A 23,309-nucleotide genomic window follows, 5' to 3' on the forward strand; every position below is an offset into this window, starting at 1 on the left:
ACAACGTACCACGGAGAAGGCTGGTTAACAAAATTGAGGCTCTTGTAATAGAATGGTCAGTGGCAGCTTGGATAAGGAATTGGCTTAATGACAGAAAACAGCGTGTTGTGGTAAATGGCTGCTTTTAAGATTGGAGGATGGTAGACAGTGGTGTTCCTCAAGGGCCAGTGCTGGGGTCACTGCTTTTTTTGATATACATAAATGACCTGGATATTGGAATATAGTGTTAAATATCTAAATTCGCCAATGACACCAAACTTGGGGGTGTGTCAAACAGTGAGGATGATACCAATCGGCTGCAACATGACATAGAAAGGCTCGCAGTGTGGAAAGACAAGTGACAGATGGAATTTAATAAAGAGAAGTGTGAGGTGAGGGATTTTGGCAGAACCAACAGGGAGAGGCAATATACACTTAATTAAACATAGAAGATAGGAGCAGGAGTAGGCCATTCGGCCCTTCAAGCCTGCTCCGCCATTCAATGAGATCATGCCTGATCATTCAAATTCAGTAGCCTGTCCCTGCCTTCTCCCCATATCCCTTGATCCCTTTAGCCTTAAGAAATATATCCAACTCCTTTTTGAATATATTTAATGAACTGGCCTCCACCGCCCTCTTTGGCAGAGAATTCCACAGGTTCACCACTCTCTGGGTGAAGAAATTCCTCCTCATTTCAGTCCTAAATGGCTTACCCCTTATCCTTAGACTATGACCCCTGGTTCTGGACTCCCCAGCCATCGGGAACATCCTTCCTGCTTATAGTCTGTCCAGGCCTGACAGAATTTTATAGCTTTCGATGAGATCCCCTCTCAATCTTCTAACTCCAGTGAGTATAAGGCCAATCGACACAATCTCTCACCATACGTCATTCCTGCCATCCCAGGGATCAGCCTGGTAAATCTTCGCTCCACTCCTTCCATGGCAAAAACGTGCTTCCTCTGGTAAGGCGACCAAAACTGCACACAATACTGAAGGTGCGGTCTCACCAAGGCCCTGTACAACTGTAGCAAGACATCCTTGTTCCTGTACTCGAACCCTCTTGCTACGAAGGCCAACAGACCATTTGCCTTCTTAACCGCCTGCTGCACCTGCATGCTTCCCTTCAGCGACTGCTGCACAACAGCAGCCAGGTCTCTTTGCACTTCCCCTTCTCCCAATCTATTGCCATTCAAATAATAATTTGCCTTCCTGTTTTTGCCACCAAAGTGGATAAGCTCACATTTATCCAAAATTTCGTGCATTTGCCATGTTTCTGCCCAATCACCCAACCTGTCCAAATCGTACTGCATTTTCACGACATCCTCCTCACAGCATGCCCTCCCACCCAGCTTTGTGTCGCCTGCAAATGTTGAGATATTACATCCAATTCCCTCGTCCAGATCATTAATATATATTGTGAACAGCTGGGGTCCTAGGACCGAACCTGAGGAACCCCACTAGTCACCGCCTGTCACTCGGAAAATGACCCGTTTATTCCCACTCTTTGCTTTCTGTCCGCCAACCAGTTCTCTATCCAAGTCAATACCTTGCCCCCAATTCCATGTGCCTTTATTTTGCATGCTAATCTCTTATGTGGGACCTTATCGAAACCCTTCTGAAAGTCCAAATACACCACATCCACTGGTTCTCCCTGATCTATTTTACCAGTTACATCCTCAAAAAATTCCAGTAGTTTAGTCAAGCATGATTTACCTTTTGTAAATCCATGTTGACTTTGTCCGATCCTGTCACTGCTATCCAAGTGCTCTGCTATTACATCTTTTATAATGGACTCCAGCATTTTCACCACTACTGATGTCAGGCTTACCGGTCTCTAATTACCCGCTTTTTCTCTACCACCTTTTTTGAATAGTGGGGAAACATTAGCTACCCTCCAATCCATGGGTACTGGTCCAGAGTCTATCGAATTCTGGAAGTTGTCCAGCAATGCATCTAATATTTCTAGGATCACTTCCTTAAATACCCTGGGATGTAGTTTATCAGGCCCTGGGGATTTATCAGCATTCAGTGCCATCAATTTTCCTAACACCATTTCCCTACAAATACTGATTTCTTTCAGTTCCACTCTTTCATCAGACCCGATGTTCCCCGGCATTTCTGGGAGGTTATTTGTGTCCTCCTTTGTGAAGACAAAACCAAAATATTTATTTAGTTGGTCTGCCATTTCTTTGTTCCCCATTATAAATTCCCCCGATTCTGACTGCAAGGGACCTACCAACTTCACCAATGTTTTTCTCTTCACATATCTATAAAAGCTTTTACAATCAGTTTTTATGTTCCTTGCAGGCTTACTCTCATATTCTATTTTCCCTTTCTTAATTAATCCCTTTGTCCTCCTTTGTTGAATCCTAAACTGCTCCCAATCGTCAGGATTACTGCTTTTTCTGGCCAATTTATATATCCGCCCCTTGGATTTTTTGCTATCCCTAATATCCCTTGTTAGCCACGGTTGAGTCACCTTTTTTGTATGCTTTTTATGCCAAACTAGGATGAACAAATTCTGTAGTTCATCCATTCGATCTTTGAATGGTTGCCATTGCCTATCCTCCGTCAACCATTTGAGTGCCATTCACCAATCAATCCTACCCAACTAGCTCCTCAGACCATCGTAGTTTCCTTTATTTAACTTGAGGACCCTAGACTCTGATTCAACTGCTTCATTCTCCATCTTAATGAAGAATTCGGTCATAATATGATCGCTCCGACCGAAGGGGCCTCGTACAACAAGATTGCTAATTAATCCTTTCTCGTTACATAATACCCATTCTAAGATGGCCTGATCTCTGGTTGGTTCCTCGAGATATTGGTTCAGGAAACCATCCCGGAAACACTTCAGGAATTTCTCCTCCACATTATTGTTACTAATTTGTTTGGCCCAATCTATATGTCGATTAAAGTCACTCATGATGACTGCTGTGCCCTTATTGCACGCTTCTTTAGTTTCCCTTTTAATGCCATCCCCAACCTTCGCCTTACTGTTGGGCGGTCTATATACCACCCCCACTAACGTTTTTTCCCCCCTTAGTAATTCTCAATTCTACCCATACAGATTCTGCATCATCAGAGCTAATATCCTTCATTACAATTGTGTTCATCCCTTCTTTAACCAGTAATGCTACACCACCTCCCTTTCCTTTTTGCCTATCTTTCCTGAATATCGAAAACCCCTGGAAGTTGAGTTCCAGTCTTGGCCATCCTTGAGCCACGTCTCTGTAATCCCAACCAAATCATATTCGTTTACATCTATTTGCACAGCCAATTCATCCAACTTATTACAAATGCTCCTCGCATTAAGACACAAAGCCTTCAGGCTTGTTTTATTAACGCTCTTTGACCTATTAGAATTATTATTTACTCTGGCCACGTTTGATTTAAACCGTTCATTTCCCTGACTGCCACTTTTGTTTTTCTCCTTCCTATCTTTTGCTTTTATCCTTGTTTCCTTTTCCTCTGTCTCCCTGCTCAGGTTCCCAGCCCCCTGCCATTTTATTTAAACCCTCCCCCACAGCACTAGGAAACACTCCACCTATGACATCATCCAGCCCTGCCCAGGTGCAACCCGTCCAAATTGAACTGGTCCCACCTCCCCCAGAACCGGTTCCAATGTCCCAGGAACTTGAATCCCTCCCCCTGGCACCATTACTCGAGCCACGTATTCATCTGAAGCATCCTTCTATTTCTACTCTTACTAGCACGTGGCACTGGTTGCAATCCTGAGATTACTACCTTTGAGGTCCTGTTTTTTAATTTATCTCCTAACACCCTATATTCCACTTTTAGGGCCTCATCCCGCATTTTACCTCTATCGTTGGTGCCTATATGCACCACCACAGCTGGCTGTTCACCCTCCCCTTCCAAGATGTTCTGCAGCCGCTCGGAGACATCCATGACCCTTGCACCAGGGAGGCAACACACCATCCTGGAGTCTCGTTTGTGGCCACAGAAACGCCTATCTATTCCCCTTACAATCGAATACCCTATTACTATAGCTCTACCCCTCCTTTTCCTCCCGTGCTGTGCAGCAGAGCCACACCTGTTGCCAGGAAGTTGGCTGCTATTGCCTTCCAATGATAAGCCATCCCCCCCAACAGTACTCAAAGGGGTGTATCTGTTGGAGAGGGGGATGGCCACAGGGTCTCCTGCACTACCTGCCTGCACCTATTACTCCGCCTGTTGGTCAACCGTTCCACTACGAAAATGATGTCATGTCGACAACAGAGACCTGGCTCAAAAAGGGCAGGATTGGGTACTAAATATTCCTGGATATAAGATGTTCGAGAAAGATAGTGCAGGAAAGAAAGAAGATTGGGTAGCAGTACTGATTAAGTAGCTAATTACAGATCTAGAGAGAGAGGATGTCCAGGAGGGTCAAGGACAGAATCTATTTGGTTTGAGCTAAGAAACAATAGAGGTGCCATTACACGACTAGTTTATTCTGTAGGCCACCAACTAGTGGGAAGAATACAAACGAGAAAATGTGCAGGTAAATTACAGGGCGATGGAAGAAATGTAGAGCATTAATAATGGGGAACTTCAATTATCCTAATATAGTCTGGGTTAGTAAAAGTATAAAGGGCAGACAAGGGGATGACTTTCTGAAGTGAGTTCAAGAGGACTTTCTAGATTGGTGCATTTCTGGTCCAAAGAGGAATGACGCATTGCTGGATCTGGTTCTGGGTAATGAGGTGTGTCAGGTGGAGCCAGTTTCAGTAAGGGAACATTTAGGGAACAGCGATCAGAGCATCATTAGCTTTAGATTAGCTATGGGAAAGGACAGGGAATAATCTATAGTAACAAAGACTTAGATGGAGGAGTGCCAGTTTCAGTGGCTTGAGAATGGAGCTGGTAAATTGGAATCAAAGATTAACAGGAAAAACTATAATTGAACAATGGGCTGCCTTTATAGAAGTGATGATTCGGGTACAATCGAGGTACATTCCCACGAGGGGGAAAGGTAGGACAAACAAAGCCAGAGCACGCCGGATGATGAAAAAGATAGTGAGTAAGATGACGCAGAAAAAGGGGGCGTATGACAGATGTCTGGTTGAGAATACAAGTGAGAAACAGGCTGAATATAGAAAGTTCAGAGATGAAGTCAAAAAGGAAATAAGAGGGGCAAAGAGAGAGTATGAGGATGGATTGGCAGCTAACAGGAAATTGAATCTAAATGTCTTCTATATGCATATAAATAGTAAATGGGTAGGAAAAGGAGGGGTGGGGCCGACAAGGGACCAAGCAGGAGAACTAGGAGTGGAAGCAGAGTGCCTGGATGAGATACTACATTAATAATTTTCATCTGTCTTCAACAAGGAAGAAGCTGTTGCCAAATCCATAGTGAAAGAGGAGGTAGTTTAGATACTGGATGGGCTAAAAAATGATAAAGGCGAGGAACATAAAGGCCGGCTGTACTTAAAGTAGATCAGTCACTAGGAGCGGATGGGATGCATCCTAGGATGCTGAGGGAGGTAAGGGTATAAATTGCGGAGGTACTGCCCATCATCTTCCAATTTTCCTTAGATACGGTGTGGTGCTAGAGAACTGGAGAACTGCAAATGTTACACGCTAGTTCAAAAACGGGCGCAAGGATAATCCCAGCAACTGTAAGCCAGTCCGTTTAACTTTGGTGTCGGGGTTGCTTTTAGAAACGAAGATCAAGGATAAAATTAGCAGTCACTTGGTTAAGTTTAGATTAATTAAGTAAAGCCGGCATGGAGCTGTCAAAGGCAAATCGTGCTTAACTAGTGTTATGGGTGGACCCAAATGCAGACAGACAGCCAGAGACTTGAGATGGAGTAAAACTCAAAAGATACCAGAAGGCTCTTCAAATACAGGACGTACAAAGAATTCTTCAAACAAAAGATCCAAATAACAATTCAAAGAAACAAAAGCTAGTATACCAAACGCAGAGCAAGGGCTATGAACGAACCTGTGACTTGCAGGCATGAGAACTCAAGACTGAGTGACTGGGGCTGGAAATAGTCAGCTTAAATAACAGGCCTGATTAATCTGATGAGACAATTACTCTAATGAGACACAGGTGAGGAGAGAGGTACAGAGACATGGCAGCAGTGTACTGAGGCATCCTAAACCGCCCTCTGGCGGCCAGCAGAGGAAAGTGCAGCTGGGACCCTGACAGAAACCCCCCCTAGGGACGGCACCTGACGTGAGACCTCACCTGGAATACTGCATACAGTTTTGGTGTCCATACTTACGAAAGGACATACTTGCTCTCGAGTCAGTACAAAGAAGGTTCACTCGGTTAATCCCGGGGATGAGGGGATGGACATATGAGGAGAGGTTGAGTAGATTGGGACTCTATTCTTTGGAGTTCAGAAGAATGAGACGCGATCTTATTGAAATATAAAAGATTGTGAAGGGGTTGGATTGGGTGGATGCGGTGAAGATGTTCCCAGTGATGGGTGAAATTAGAACTAGGGGGCATAGTCTGAGAATAAGGAGCTGCTCTTTCAAAACTGAGATGAGGAGGAACTACTTCACTCAGAGGGTGGTAGGTCCATGGAATATGCTGCCCCAAAAAGCTGTAGAAGCTACATCATTACAAAAATTTAAAACAGAAATAGACAGTTTCCTAGAAGTAAAGGGAATTAAGTGTTATGGGGAGCGGGCAGGAATTTGGACATGAGTCTAGGTTCGGATCAGTCATGGCCCTGTGGGTAGCGGAGCGTCCCAGGGGCCGTGTAGCCTGACCCTGCTCCTATTTCGTGTGTCTAATTCTGTTAGATTCAGGAGATGGTTCTGTGATAGTGGATTGGCGGTTAGGTTCAGATCAGCCATGATCTTATTGAATGGCAGAGCAGGCTCGAGGGGCAGATTGGCCTACTCCTGCTCCTATTTCTTATGTTCTTATGTACCCCCAGTAGCCTCTGGCTGGCGCCGGTGGAACTCCCAGAAAAGCCCAGGATCCAGGATGTCCCGAGCCGGAACCCAGGAGCGCCCCTCTGGACTGTAACCCTCCCAGTCCACCAAATACTGGAGACCCCGTAGACCCAGTGGGAGCGAAGGAGGCGGCGGAAAGTGTAGGTGGGCTGGCCCCCTTCTAGTCGAGGGGCTGGAGGTGGTGTGGTGGCTGGAGATAGGGGACTGGTCTGCACAGGTTTGAGATGGGAGACATGGAAGGATGGATGGATCCTCATGGATCGAGGCAACAGGAGACAGTAAGTATTTGGATTTATCTTCCGGAGTATCTTGAATGGACTGACAAAGCAAGAAGCCAGTTTGCGGGACTCGACCCGCAGGCAAAGGTCCCGGGTGTAGAGCCAAACCATCTGCCTGGGCCGGAGCAAAGGGGCAGGATTGCGTCGTCGGTTGGCCTGGATCCTCTGTCGACTTGATGCCATTTGCAGTGCAGAACGGGCCTTTCTCTAGGTCCTCCGGCAGCGCCGGACGAACAACTCCACCGATGGAACCCCCACCTCAGGTTCCTGCTCGGGGAACAACGGAGGCCAATAACCGAACTGACACACGAACGGGGAAATCCCAATGGAGGAGGTCTGTAATGTGTTGTGAGCATATTCCACCCAAATGAGGTGTTTGCTCCAAGTAGAGGGGTTGGAGGAGGCAAGGCAACGCAGAGTCGTCTCCAGGTCCTGATTCACCCTCTCAGTCTGCCCATTGGACTGGGGATGATAACCCGATGAGAGGCTGACCGCCGCACCCAGGAGATGAAAGAAAGCCTTCTAGAAGCGGGAGTTGAACTGGGGACCACGTTATGACACTATATCGAGGGGGAGGCCGTGTAGGTGGAAGACGTGCTGCGACATGAGTTGCACGGTTTCTCGGGCGGATGTGAGCCTGGGCAGGGGGACGAAGTGGCAGGCTTTGGAGAACCGGTCGACAACAACTAGGATGGCAGTGTTACATTGGGACGGTGGCAGACCGGTGACAAAGTCCAGGGAAAGTTGGGATGAAGGACGCTTTGGAATGGGGAGTGGGTGACGGAGGCCATGTGGTCGTGTCCTGGTGTTCTTCTGCTGGGCACAGGTGCTGCAAGCTAAGACAAATGACCGGACATCCCTCTCGATCGACTGCCACCAGAAACTACTGTGGATAAACTGGAGCATCCGGGCGACCCCTAGATGACCAGTCAGCTGGGACGAATGCCCCCACTGCAGGACTTGGGATCGGACTGTTTTGGGATGAGTGTCGGGGTTTTGCTTATATCCGGGGGGTCGAATTGTTGGGCGAGCGCGTCAGCTTTCAGGTTTTTGGACCCGGGGCTGTAAGAGAGGATGAATTTGATCCGAGTGAAGAAGAGCACCATCCGGGCCTGGCGAGAAATGAGCTGTTTGTTGTCCTGGATGTAGGCCAGGTTTTTGTGGTAGGTCCAGACCACGAATGGGTGTTTGGCCCGCTCTAGCCAGTGCCTCCACTCCTCCAATGCCAACTTGACAGCAAGCAGTTCTCTGGTCCCGATGTCATAGTTGTGCTCAGCAGGCAAGAGCCGCCTGGAGAAGAAGGCGCACGGGTGGAGTTTCTGGTCTGTGACAGAACTTAGGGACAGGATGGCCCCCACGCCAATTACAGAGGCATCCAGCTCGACCATGAAGGAAAGAGAGGCATTGGGGAGGGCCAGAATGGGAGCTGCCGTGAAGCGCTGCTGGATTTCATTGAATGCTTTCTCCTCCACGGGTGACCAGTGAAAACGGGTGGATGTTGTCTTGGTTAAAGCCGAGAGGGTTGCCGGTATGGAGCTGAAGTTTCTGATGAACCTTCTGTAGAAGTTGGCAAAGCAGAGGAAGCGCTGGACCTATTTGATTGAAGTGGGTGTTGGCCACTCACGGACGGCCTGAGTCTTGTCTGGGTCCATCTGGATGCTGCCGTTGGTGATGACGAAGCCCAGGAAGGAGACAGTGGGGACATGGAACTCACATTTTTCGAGCTTGACGTACAGGTGGTTATTAGGAAGCCGGTGCTGTACCTCTCGGACATGCTGAACATGTTCTTGGGGGGAGCTGGAAAAGATGAGAATGTCGTCGAGGTAGGCAAAGACGAACCAGTTAAGCAAATCACGGAGATCGTCGTTAATCAGGGCTTGAAAGACCGCGCGTGCGTTGGCCAGACCGAATGGCATTACTAAGTACTCATAATGGCCAGTAGGGGTGTTGAAAGTTGTTTTCCACTCGTCTCCCTCCCTTATGCGGACCAGATTGCAGGCATTGCGAAGATCCAGCTTGGTAAAGGTCATGGCCCACTGCATGAGCTCGAATGCCATGGACATAAGAGGGAGGGGCTAGCGGTTCTTCACTGTGAGCTGGTTGAGGCCGCGATAATCAATGCATGAGTGAAGACCCCCATCCTTCTTTACCGCAAAGAAGAAGCCTGCCCCGGCAGGAGAGGTGGAAGGACAGATAGCACCAGTGGCGGGGGCATCACGGATATACTCCTCCATGGCAGCGGTCTCAGGAGTGGAGAGAGAAAAGAGGCGACCCCGAGGAGAAAAGTGCCGGGTAGCAGGTCGGTGGCACAGTCATACGGGCGGTGAGGAGGAAGGGAGACGGCCCGTCTCTTACTGAAGACCTCTATAAGGTCGGTGTAGGCAGCTGGGATGCGAGAAGGATCGGGGGAGACTGAAAGCTCGGGAGAATCGATAAGTGGCGTCGAGAACAAGCAGGTGGCATGGCAGGTTGAACCCCATTCCATGAGTGCCCCGGTAAACCAGTTGATATGTGGATTATGGAGAGCCAACCTGGGAAAGCACAGGACCAGAGGAAACTCGGGAGAATGAATGAAGTGGAACTGAATTGTCTCTTGGTGGTGCTTCTCCACAAATAGCCACAGGGGGTCGGTAATTCGGCGGACGTTACAAGAGCCAAGGGGTCTACCATCAAGGGCAGTAATTGTATGAGGATAGTCGAGGTCGACCGTCGGGATCTGGAGCTGTCTAGACAAGTTCATATCCATGAAATTCCCTACCGCTCCAGAATCCACGAAAGCACGGAGGTGTGTTGCTGATTACCCCACGAGAGAAAAGAGTAGAGAGAGACACCGGATGAAGCAGATTCGGGAGTGGTGTTTTGACTCATCACAGTTCTCCCACTGCTGGACGAGTCCTGGCTTTTCCCACCAACTCGGGACAGGAATCGCGCAAGTGCCCGAATACCCCGCAGTAAAGGCAGCGACTCTCGCGCATTCATCGCTCCCATTCAGATTGGGAGAGTCAAGTTCTGCCCAGCTGCATGGCCTCCTCCATGGCGGTAGGTGGCGTTGGGCTCGGGGGTGCTGCATTGGGGTCTGGGGGTGAGAGAAATGGATGGCGGCGTTCTCTTCGCCGCCCGCGGAGTCGATTGTCAATCCGAATGGCCACATCGATAAGAGCCTTGAAATCATTGATAGATCTGTGAGAGGCCAGTTCATTTTTGACCTCCTCTGAAAGCCCGTGAAAATAGGTGGCGATGAGTGCCTCCGTATTCCAAAGACTTTCAGTGGCGAGAGTACGGAATTCAATGGCGTTGTCCGATATACTATGATTCCCCTGATGGAGATGGAGCAGTCTATTGATCGCCTCTCGCCCGCTAACTTGATGATTGAAGGCTCACCTCATCTCCTAGGTGAACATCCGACAGTTGGAGCAGGCAGGGGTTTGTCGCTCTCACATAGCTGTGGTCCAAGCGAGGGCACACCCGGTGAGCGGGGAGATGATGTAGGTGACCTTAGAATGATCGGAGGGGAATCTGGAAGGCTGGAGCTCGAATGGCAGCGAACACTGTATGAGGAAGCCGCGACACTTGCCCGGGTGACTGTCGTATCTTTCGGGAGCTGGAAGGTCTGGATCCTTGTCTTGTCGAGGATTAGATGCTGGAGTTGTGCAGAACCCGACTGCTGGCCGTGCCCAACAGCCTCGGTTAGGGAATGCAGGCTATGACGAATCTCCCGCAGCAGTTGGTCATGCCTCCCGACCGTGGCTCCCTGACTCATCAGGGCAGAGCACAGTTGATTAATCTCCTCCCTTGGTTGGCTGGTTTCTGCTGGGTCCATGTTGATGACTCAGTCTTGCTGTTACGGGTGCGGTAGTGGACCCAAATGCAGACAGACAGCCAGAGACTTGAAATGGTGTAAAATGCAAAAGATGCTTTACTAGAAGGCTCTTCAAAAACAGGACGCACAGAGAATTAGTCAGTCATAGAGTCATAGAGTAATACAGCACGGATAGAGGCCCTTCGGCCCATCGTGTCCATGCCGGCCATCAAGCCCTGTCTAATCTAATCCCATATTCCAGCATTTGGCCCGTAGCCTTGTATGCTATGGCATTTCAAATGCTCATCCAAATGCTTCTTAAATGTTGTGAGGGTTTCTGCCTCCACAACCCTTTCAGGCAGTGAGTTCCAGACTCCAACCACCCTCTGGGTGAAAAAGTTCTTTCTCAAATCCCCTCTAAACCTCCCGCCCTTTACCTTGAATCTATGCCCCCTAGTTATTGACCCCTCTACTAAGGGGAAAAGCTCCTCAGCATCCATCCTATCTATGCCCCTCACAATTTTGTACAGTTCAATCATGTCCCCCCTCAGCCTCCTCTGCTCCAAGGAAAACAAACCCAATCTGCCCAGTCTCTCTTCATAGCTGAAGCGCTCCAGCCCTGGTAACATCCTGGTGAACCTCCTCTGCACCCTCTCTAACGCGATCACATCTTTCCTGTAGTGTGGCGACCAGAACTGCACACAGTATTCCAGCTGTGGCCTAACCAGTGTTTTATACAGCTCCATCATAACCTCCTTGCTCTTATATTCTATGCCTCGGCTAATGAAGGCAAGTATCCCATATGCCTTTTTTACCACCTTATCCACCTGTTCCGCCGCCTTCAGGGATCTGTGTACCTGCACACCCAGATCCCTCTGACCCTCCGTCTTGCCTAGGGTCTTTCCCTTCATTGTGTATTCCCTTGCCTTGTTAGACCCCCCAAAGTGCATCACCTCGCACTTTTCCGGGTTAAATTCCATTTGCCACTGTTCCGCCCATCTGACCAACCCATCTATATCGTTCTGCAGACTGAGGCTACCCTCCTCGCTATTTACCACCCTACCAATTTTAGTATCATCCGCGAATTTACTGATCATACCCTTTACATTCATATCCAAGTCATTAATGTAGACCACAAACAGCAAGGGACCCAGCACCGATCCCTGTGGTACCCCACTGGCCACAGGTTTCCAGTCACAAAAACAACCTTCGACCATCACCCTCTGCCTTCTGCCAGTAAGCCAGTTTTGTATCCAATGTGCCAAGGCACCCTGGATTCCATGGGCTCTTACCTTCTTGAACAGTCTCCTGTGCGGGACTTTATCGAAGGCCTTACTGAAATCCATGTATACCACATCCACTGCGTTACCCTCATCCACACACCTAGTCACCCCCTCAAAAAATTCAATCAAATTAGTCAGACATGATCTTCCCTTGACAAAGCCATGTTGACTATCCCTGATTAATCCTTGCCTCTCCAAGTGGAGACAAATTTTGTCCCTCAGGATTTTTTCCAGTAATTTTCCTACCACTGATGTTAGGCTCACTGGCCTGTAGTTCCCCGGTTTTTCCCTACTACCCTTCTTCAAACAAAAGGTCAAAGTAACAATTCAAAGAAACAAAAGCAAGGTATACCAAACGCAGGTGAGGAGAAGGTGCATAGACATAGCAGCAGTGTACTGAGGCATCCTAACCCGCCCTCTGGCGGCCAGCAGAGTAAAGTGTAGCTGGGACCCTGACAACTAGATTGAGGGATTTTTTTGAGGAGGTAATAAAGAGGGTTGATGAGGGTAATGCCAGTGATGTTGTGTACATGGACTTCCAAAAGGCATTCGACAGCACGGGCTCTATGGGATGATGGCGTCTTTCTGTGCTGTAACCATTCTATGATTCCATGTTTTATATTTTCCTTTTTCTGTCACTTTCTCGTCTTTCATTCATAGATTTAGATCAATCCTGGAAGAGAAACACCGTTCTCCCTGTTCTGTCATCCGTATTTTTGGACTGTACAGGAATCATGGGATATGGTGATGTGGAGGGGGTGGGGTGACATTTAGATTTCTTGTCGAAGATTAGCCATGATCTAATTGATTGGCAGAGAAAGCTCGAAGGGTCGTGTGGCCATCTATGCTCCTAATTCTCATGGTATTTGTTTATGGGCGGGTGAGATATTGCGCATTTGCTCATTATCCAGCTATTATTTCAGTAAAACACTTCATTACTGTTCTTGTCATTTACTCCCAAAAACCCCCGCCCTGGCTACTGTTGGTGTTCCTGGTAAGTCTCTGTATCCAGCTATTAATTCTGTAGATCATGTTTAACTGTATTTCTCTCTTTGTCATTCGCCATCCCATCCCCGCTGCGGTCAGCTATTGATTCTGAAGGTGATATCGTGTTACCAAGATTCTAATCTTTTATATTCAACTCAAGCAAATTTATTGCACGTGACTTTTTATTTAACGATATTCAGTCTAGTATCTACACTGAACATTTGTGACAGATCAGAAGAATGTTGTCTTGGTTTAGGAGACACTTCACCGAATGGCGAATGTTCATCGACCTGTAACGTTAACTCTCTTTCTCTCTCCACAGATGAAACTTGACCCGTTGAATATTACCAGCATTCTCTGTTCTCATTTCAGATTTCCAGTATCCACAGTATTTTGCTTTTGTTTTCACCTAATGCTGGTTATGGTGACTTACAGAATCACAGGAACAAATCCTGGCAGATCATGAACACATCTTTAAATGCCTGAAATATCCGCTAATCATTCAGTTCCAGCCAGTTTCCCACCATCTGCAGTTCTGCATTAGTGACGCTGCGGCTGATGGTTAAAGTAGGAATATAAGGATAATTTACATTCTCACAAAATGCTCATTCAGACAGATTCATTATATTTATTTCCAATCTTGGTTCTGACTTTACAATTGTATTCCATACCCGTCTGTCACAGTTCAGTGGATCTCTCAGTGAGACACAGAGTGATTCTCTATTGCCTCCTGCTTTACTTCAGGATAAACAATCCCAGCTGATTGTAACTGAAGTACTGAGGATACAAAATCCTTTGATATCTTTGTGTCTAATATTCTCTGCACAAGTTGGAAACCAACAGTTGAAAAAGTACAAGGATAAAGCTCTTCCATTTGTGTTCAGATAATTTACAAAAGCTTTTGGCGGCACTTTGCCTGTGGGATCAGTCATCTAATTCTGATGCTGATAAATGCTTTTAGTGGGACATTACCTGGTGATGGATAGCTATTTACTTTAATTCAGCGTCCATTATTTGCAATGTTACTTGGCTAATATTAATTTCAATGAGATACAATTGATTTATTTCAACAAAAATGCAGAAAACTAAATTTTCAAAACACTTCTGAAAGCCCAGTTATCTTTATAAGTTATTATTTTAGCATTGTCCTATTGCACCCGTACATTTTACATACAATTGCCTGTAGTTATTGCCAACGTTGCAGTTTCTGTATTTTGCTGTTGCATTCATTTTCAGTTCTAGATATAATGGATATTCTAACCAGGAGCAGGAGTACAAGCGGGATTTCCCCCCTCCCTAACACAGGGGCACAGAAGTTAATATCCCCGGTCCAAATGCTGACTGATCCCGGGCACGAAGGAATCCTGAGAGGTTCTGTTCCGTTGTGTCTCTGATACCTCGGACGGTGCTTTTTTCTGCTTACTAAATATAGATCGATCATTTAATCACTCATTGATCATACATCGTTTACATTAATGATATATTTATTCCCATTTCATTTATTGATTCCACAATGTATTCCGATTATTCTTACAATGAACCCTGTACTCAGCTCCACATGTAAAATAATTAGAATATATCATTGAATTTCGCCAATGAATTGCATATTTGACCCCGAATTCCATCAAATTGCAATTTTTTCCCCAGCCTGATGTATAATTTCCCTTTTATTTTCCTTCCTCACAGTGAACTTAGTTACCATTGTGATCCTGTCCCGCGGAAAGTGTGGTCTCTCCAAATGTGTCACTCGCTACCTGGTGGCCATGGCAACGTCGGATCTACTGCTCGTTATCCTCGACCTGATATTGAGGCACATTCCGATTATTTATTGGAGATATTTTGATTTTGTGCGGTTCATCCCCGTGTGTAATATCCATGCCGTCCTGCTTTATGCAGCCACAGACTGTTCTGTCTGGTTCACCGTCACTTTCACCTTTGATCGATTAGTGGCCATTTGTTGCCAGAAGCTGAAAACTAAATATTGCACCGAGAAAACGGCAGCTGTGGTTCTAGGAACAGTGGCTGTGCTGAGCGGTTTAAAGAACATTTTCTGGTATTTTATGTTCACAGATCGATATTACCTTGCGAATATCCCCTGGTTTTGTGTTCTAACATCTGAAGTTTTGGATTCACGGGTCTGGGGAATAATCGAGTTCCTTCATTATATTCTCACCCCGTGTGTTCCATTTGTTCTGATTCTGCTATTCAATGCTGTCACCGTCAGACACATTGTAGTGTCCAGCAGAGCCCGCAGGAGACTCCGGGGCCCCAGCAGTGGGGACAATCCAAGAGACCCAGAGATGGAGAGCCGCAGGAAATCCGTAATTTTACTATTTGTTATCTCGGGCAATTTCATCCTTTTATGGACAATGTTTATGGTGCATTTTTTATGGAACCGGTTGAGGTATTTGGGGTATGGCACAGTATATATACCATATTATGTAAGGGAAGTGGGATTCGGGCTGCAGATGCTGAGTTGCTGCACAAACACTGGCATCTATGCCATGACCCAGACTAAGTTCAGAGAGCAGTTGAAGAATATGGGGAAATATCCCTTCACTCTGATTGTAAAATTCATTAAAATATGAGAAGAAATGGTGACTTTGCAGCGTGAGAGCTCCCTGAGTCAGATATTGTGGTGAGCCACTTGCCCCCGGAACGCCACGGGGCCGGTAATTGGGGATATTCACATGTTCACTCAAAATCTGCCTACACTGTGCTCCCTGGGGTTGAATTTCTGTTGAGCCACGATCACGCAGGCCACCGTCCCATGGGGCCGGTGATCGGAGACATTCACACACTCACTCACACACTGTCTACACGGAGCTCCATGGGCCTGATAGTGTGTTGTGCCGCTCTCCCCTGGGCCACGGGACCAGCGGTCGAGGACATTCACACACTCACTCACACACTTTCCACATTGGGCTCACTGGGGATGATATTGTAATGAGCCGCTCTCACCCAGGCTGCCCTCCCTTGGGGCCGGTGATCGGGGACTTTGAAACATAGAAGATAGGAGCAGGAGTAGGCCTGTCGGCCCATCGATCCTGCTCCACCATTCAATGCGATCAAGGCTGATCATCCAAATTCAGTACCCTGTCCCTGCTTTCTCCCCTTACCCTTTGATCCCTTTAGACTTAAGAAATATATCCAACACCTTCTTGAATATATTTAATGAACTGGCCTCCACCGCCTTCTGTGGTAGAGGTTCACCACTCTCTGGGTGAAGAAATTCCTCCTCATTTCTGTCCTAAATGGCCTACCCTTTATCCTTAGACTGTGTCCCCTGGTTCTGGACTCCCTGACTATCGGGAACATCCTTCCTGCATCTAGTCTGTCCATTCCTGGTAGAATTTTATAAATTTCAATGAGGTCACCTCTCCTTCTTCTAAACTCCAGCGAGTACAAGTCCAATCGACCCAATCTCTCCTCATACGTCATTCCTGCCATCCCAGGTATCAACCTGGTGAATCTTCGCTGAAATACTTCCATGGCAAGAACAACCTTCCTCAGATAAGTCGACCAAGACTGCACACAATACTCAAGATGTGATCTCACCAAGGCCCTGTACAAGTGCAGCAAGACATCCTTGTTCCTGTACTCAAAACCTCTCGCTACGAAGGCCAACATACCATTGGCCTTCTTAACCGCCTGTTGCACCTGCATGCTTACCTTCAGCGACTGGTGCACAAGGACACCCAGGTCTCGTTGCACTTCCACTTCTCCCAATCTATTGCCATTTAGATAATAATCTGCCTTCTTGTTTTTGCCACCAAAGTGTACAAGGTATTGGTGAGACCACACCTGGAATACTTCATACAGTTGTCGTGTCCATACTTAAGAAAATACATAATTTCGCTCGAGGCAGTACAAAGAAGGTTCACTCGGTTAATCCCGGGGATGAGGGGTTTGACATATGAGGAGAGGTTGAGTAGATTGAGACTCTACTCACTGGAGTTCAGAAGAATGAGAAGAGATCTTATTGAAACATATAAGATTGTTAAGGGGCTTGATCGGGTGGATGCGGTGAGGATGTTCCCATTGATGGGTGAAACTAGCACTAGGGGGCATAATCTTAGAATAAGGGGCTGCTCATTCAAAACTGAGATGAGGAGAAACTTCTTCAGTCAGAGGGTGGTAGGTCTGTGTAATTTGCTGCCCCAGAGAGCTGTGAAAGCTACATCATTAAATAAATTTTAAACAGAAATAGACAGTTTTCTTGAAGTAAAGGGAATTATGGGTTACGGGGAGCAGGCAGGAAATCGGACATGAATCTAGGTTCGGATCGGTCATGGCCCTGTGGGTGGCGGAGCAGGCCCAGGGGCCGTGTAGCCTGGTCCTGCTCCTACTTCTTGTGTTCTAATTCTTGTTAGATTACAGGAGGTGGTTTTTTCACAGGGATTAGTGGAGACTCGGGAACAGGCTGCTAGCTAGGAGTCCTTCAAGTGTAAATTGGGCCTGTTCCGGGCTGGGGTGGAGATCACCTATTACAGAAGGTAAGTACTGCAGGAAATACAAGGACAGAGTAATCTCCTGGATGAGTTTCAACAGCCTAGATGGGTCGGAGAGGAATTTCCCAGATTTTTTCTCCCAAATTGGCCATTGGGTTTATTACCTGGTTTTTCGCCTCTCCCGGGAGTTCAAATGGTTTTGGGTGGGATGGAGAGTGAAAGCAGATTAGCGGTTAGGATCAGACTGATAGAACGGATTCTTTTACCCTCAGTCTGGTTCAATAATCACTGAGTCGAATGCAACTGGAGAGTTCAAACGATTTATTACCCGCGGACTTTAAGGTAACAGTGAACCCAGTCCATCACACCGTACAATATCCACTTCCGCGGATTGAAGATATTTTCATCTCGCTATCTGGAGGGAAACGGTTCACTAAGATTGATCTGGCCCAGGCGTATCTGCAAATGGAGGTAGAAGAAGCATAAATAAAATACCTCACAATCAACACCCATAAAGGTCTCTACCCATACAACCGGCTGGTATTCGGGGTAGCATCAGCTCCGGCTATTTGGCAAAGGGCAATGGAACAAGTCCTGCAAGGGATCCCAGGGACCCAGTGTTATTTGGACGACATCCTGGTCGTGGGCGAAAATGACAGTGATCACCTCGCCAACCTGGAGCAGGTGCTCACTAGATTGAAGGAATATGGGGTCCGAGCTAACCGCCCCAAATGCGAGTTTTTTAAAAAACAGACCTCGTATTGTGGCCACGTTATCGATAAAGAGGGGTTACATAAGTCCCCAGAAAGGATTGAGGCAGTAGTCAAGGCTCCAGCACCGGAAAACATGTCACAACTGAGGTCGTTCCTCGGGCTGGGAAACTACTACCATAAGTTCTTGCCAAATTTGTCTACAATGCTACACCCACTGAACACCCTACTGCAAACTGTAGTGCCATGGAAGTGGAGTGACGAATGTAAACGAGCTTTCCAGAAGAGCAAAACACTAATCACATCGAAAGAGGTATTGGCCCATTTCAACCCAGCACTACAAATTCGGTTGGCGTGTGATGCGTCACCCTATGGCATTGCAGCGGTGCTGTCACACAAATTCTCGGACGGCTCAGAGAGGCCAAATGCCTTTGCGTCACGATCACTAAACTCAGCTGAGCGTAACTATGCCCAGATTGACAGGGAGGGCCTCAGCCTAGTGTGGGGAGTGAAATAGCTCAATCACTATCTGCACGGGCAGAAATTCACCTTGCTGACTGACCACCAGCCTCTTGTCTTCATTTTTAATCCGAAGAAGGGCGTTGCGGTGATGATTGTGCAACGACTACAAAAATGGTCACTCTTTCTTGGGGCGCACCACTATGAGATTGAATATAACGGCACGAAACAGCATGTAAATGCTGATGGGCTATCAAGCGAGCCACTGCCTACTGCGGAGGAAGCACCAGCAGTGGATCCTGTCAAAATATTTCATTGGACTACAGTTGAATACCTACAGGTAACTAATGCTCGTATAGAAAAGGAGACCAGAAATGATCCGACACTGTCTCGGGTGTTTGATTTGATGGTGAAGGGATGGCCAGCACATGGCGACTCACTGTTGCCAGCATTCTCGACAAGAAGAGAACAGCTGTCAGTGTGCCGGGGGACCTTGATGTGTGGATCCCGAGTGGTAATTCCACCCAAGTTAAGGGGTAGAGTGCTCAATGAGCTTCATGAGGGTCATCTGGGAGGGGTAAAAATGAAAAGCCTTGCTAGGGTTTACGTGTGGTGGCCGGGAATCGATCAGCATATCGAGGACCTGACAAAGAGCTGCTCAGGATGCCAGAAGGTCGAAAATGCACCACCACATGCCCCTCTACACCCACGGGAGTGGCCCTCATCTCCATGGCAACGGGTGCATCTTGATTTTGCTGGTCCATTCGTGGACTCATTGTTTTTAATAGACGTGGATGCACACTCCAAATGGCCTGAGGTGATCAAAATGTCCTCCACCACCACGGAGAAAGCTATTGCAGTCCCACGGACCCTATTTGCTAGGAACGGCTTGCCAGGGCAGCTTGCTCTCATAACGGACCACAGTTTGTGTCCGAAGAGTTTCGAAGATTTATGAAAAGGAATGGGGAAAGGCATTACACATCCGCCCCGTATCATCCTGCCACAAATGGATTGGCTGAGAGGTTCGTACAAACCTTTAAGAAGGCAATAAAGGCCATGTACAATGACAACATTCCACTGCAGCATAAGGTGGACAATTTCCTGTTCACCTACTGGAATGCGACACATGCAGTCACCAACCAGGTCCCGGCCATGATGTTCTTTAAACGAAGGTTAAGATCTCGCCTGGATTTGCTCAGACAAAACGTACGAAGAGATGTTGAGAGTAAGCAATTCCAGCACATCCATGAGAAGCCAACAAGGAGCTTCAATGTAGGGCAACCAGCCTTGACCCGCGACTACCGAACAGAAAAATGGCAGCCAGGAACGATATGCACACGGCAGGCCCACTAATGTACACAGTGGACGTTGGGGAGAACATCGTGAGATGCCATGCTGACCAGATCCTAGAGTCACAGGAACAAGTCAACCCCATGCCTCGCCCATATGTACCTGGTGAGGAACCCGACGTACAGGTCGCATCTACCCCAGAAACAGTAGCATCGGAAGCTGATGACCCAACTGACGACAGGGTGCCAGAATCGCCTCCGCACCAAGGGCGAGACACTCGGGAAAGGCGCTATCCAGAAAGGATCAGGAAGTCTCCCCAAAGACTGAATATATAAATGGACTATTTTCAGCAAACGTTGTATGATAAAAGTGTTAATTGTAATTAGTTTGATATTTAATTGTTAAACGAGTGTTATGGTACTGCTAATCTAAAAGGCGAGGAATTGTAATGTATGTACGTTTAAGGGGGGAACTACTTTTTACAGCTCATGTATACTGTAGTTCCGGCAGTGACCACACCTGCATATAGCACGGCGTAATAATCTGTACAATTAAGTTCCAGAGTGAGCCACATTGAGTAAACACCTGTTGTACCGTTCTCCTGCAGTGCTGTGTCTAACTACTGATGGACACAACATGATCCACCTCAGCGGCTGAATCTAGTCAAGGTTTTAGGCATGAGCCAGCATTGATCCACCTCAGAGGCTGAATCAAGTCAAGGTGTTAGACCTGAGCCAGCATTGATCCACCTCAGAGGCTGAATGTAGTCAAGGTGTTGTGCCTGAGCCAGCATTGATCCACCTCAGAGGCTGAATCTAGTCAAGGTGTTAGACCTGAGCCAGCATTGATCCACTTCAGTGGCTGTATCTAGTCAAGGTGTTGTGCCTGAGCCAGCATTGATCCACATCAGAGGCTGAATCTGGTCAAGGTGTTGGGCCTGAGCCAGCATTGATCCACGTCTGAGGCTGAATCTAATCAAGGTGTTAGGCCTGAGCCAGCATTGATCCACCTCAGAGGCTGAATCAAGTCAAGATGTTAGGCCTGAGCCAGCATTGATCCACGTCAAAGGCTGAATCTAGTCAAGGTGTTCGGTCTGAGCCAGCATTGATCCACCTCAGAGGTTGAATCTGGTCAAGGTGTTGGGCCTGAGCCAGCAATGATACAGCTCACTGGCTGAATCTAGTCAAGGGGTTAGACCTGAGCCAGCATTAATTTCCACCTCAGAGGCTGAATATAGTCAAGGTTTTGGGCCTGAGCCAGCATTGACTCACCACTGATGCTGAATCTAGTCAAGGAGTTAGGACTGAGCCAGCATTGATCCACCTCTCAGGCTGAATCTAGTCAAGGTGTTAGGCCTGAGCCAGCATTGATCAACCTCCGAGGCTGAATCTGGTCAAGCTATTAGGCCTTAGCCAGCATTGATCCACCTCAGAGGCTGAATCTAGTCAAGATGTTAGGCCTGAGACAGCACTGATCCACCATAGAGGCTGAATCTAGTCAAGGTGTTAGGCCTGAGCCAGCATTGATCCTCCTCAGAGGCTGAATCTAATCAACGTGTTGGGCCTGAGACAGCACTGATCCACCTCCGAGGCTTATTCTAGTCAAGGTGTTAGGCCTGAGCCAGCATTGGTCCACCTCAGAGGCTGAATCTAGTCAAGGTGTTAGGCTTGAGCCAGCATTGATCCACCTCAGAGGCTGAATCTAGTCAAGGTGTTAGGCCTGAGCCAGCATTGATCCACCTCAGATGCTGAATCTAGTCAAGGTGTTAGGCCTGAGACACCATTGATCCATCTCAGATGCTGAATCTAGTTAAGGTGTTGGGCCTGAGCCAGCATTGATCCACCTCAGAGGCTGAATCTAGTCAAGGTGTTGGGCCTGAGCCAGCATTGATCCCCCTCAGAGGCTGAATCTAGTCAAGCTGTTAGGCCTGAGCCAGCATTGATCCACATCAGAGGCTGAATCTAGTCAAGGTCTTGGGCCTGAGCTAGCATTGATCCACATCAGATGCTGAATCTAGTCAAGGTGTTGGGCCTGAGCCAGATTTGATCCACCTCAGAGGCTGAACATATTCAAGGTGTTGGCCCCGAGCCGGCATTGATCCGCCTCAGAGGCTGAATCTAGTCAAGGAGTTAGGCCTGAGAAAGCATTGATCCAGCTCAGAGGCTGAAACTAGTCAAGGTGTTGGGCCTGAGCCAGCATTGATCCACCTCAGTGCCTGAACTCAGTCAAACTGTTAGGCCTGACCCAGCATTGAAACACCTCAGAGGCTCAATCTAGTTAAGGTGTTTCGTCTGAGCCAGCATAGATCCACCTCAGAGGCTGAATCAGTCAAGGTGTTAGACATGAGCCAGCATTTATCCACCTCAGAGGCTGAATCTAGGCAATGCGTTAGGCCTGAGCCTGCATTGATCCACATTCAAGGATGAATCTAGTCAAGGTGTTATGTCTGAGCCAGCATTGATCCACCTCAGAGGCTGAATCTAGTCAAGGAGTTGGGCCTGATCCAACATTGATCCTCCTCAGAGGCTGAATCTTTTCAAGGTGTTGCGCCTGACCCAGCATTGATCCACTTCCGAGGCTGAATCTAGTCAAGGTGTTAGGCCTGAGCTAGCATTGATCCACCTCAGAGGCTGAACATAGTCAAGGTGTTAGGCCTGATCCAGCATTTATCCACCTCCGAGGCTGAATCTAGTCAAGGAGTTGGGTCTGAGCCAGCATTGATCCACCTCAGAGTCTTAATCTAATCAAGGTGTTAGGCCTGAACGAGCATTGAAAAACCTCAGTGGTTGAATCTAGTCAAGGTGTTTGGCCTGAGACAGCATTGATCCACCTCAGAGGCTGAATCTAGTCAAGGTATTAGGCCTGAGACAGCATTGATCCTCCTCAGAGGCTGAATCTATTCAAGGTGTTGGGCCTGAGCCAGCATTGATCCACGTCAGAGGCTGAATCAAGTCAAGGAATTAGGCCTGAGCCAGCATTGATCCACCTCAGAGGCTGAATCTAGTCACACAATGGGAGCAGTGACAGCATCACTTGGAATGGTCATACAATGGGAGCAGTGACGTCATCACTTGGAATGGTCACGCAATGGGAGCAGCGACATCAACATTTGGAATGGTCACACAATGGGAGCAGTGACAGCATCACTTGGAATG

General features: G+C 47.5%; 1 protein-coding gene across 1 annotated transcript; it reads left to right on the plus strand.

Moving 5' to 3' along the window:
• The first annotated feature begins 14,946 nt into the window (after positions 1-14,946).
• LOC147087212 (uncharacterized) lies at positions 14,947-15,832 on the plus strand. The gene has a single exon (XM_085978092.1). It carries the CDS (start codon positions 15,008-15,010, stop codon positions 15,830-15,832), a length of 825 nt encoding a protein of 274 aa, XP_085834218.1. The 5' UTR covers positions 14,947-15,007.
• The last annotated feature ends 7,477 nt before the right edge of the window (positions 15,833-23,309 follow it).

The sequence above is a fragment of the Somniosus microcephalus genome, unplaced genomic scaffold, assembly GCF_052327205.1.
Source record: "Somniosus microcephalus isolate GS21.2 unplaced genomic scaffold, FLI_Smic_1.0 unresolved_chr6, whole genome shotgun sequence".
NCBI lineage: Eukaryota > Metazoa > Chordata > Chondrichthyes > Squaliformes > Somniosidae > Somniosus > Somniosus microcephalus.

Bases quoted from the DNA above. Each gene is read 5' to 3' on its own strand.
- LOC147087212 (XM_085978092.1), top strand. From the start codon at position 15,008: ATGGCAACGTCGGATCTACTGCTCGTTATCCTCGACCTGATATTGAGG.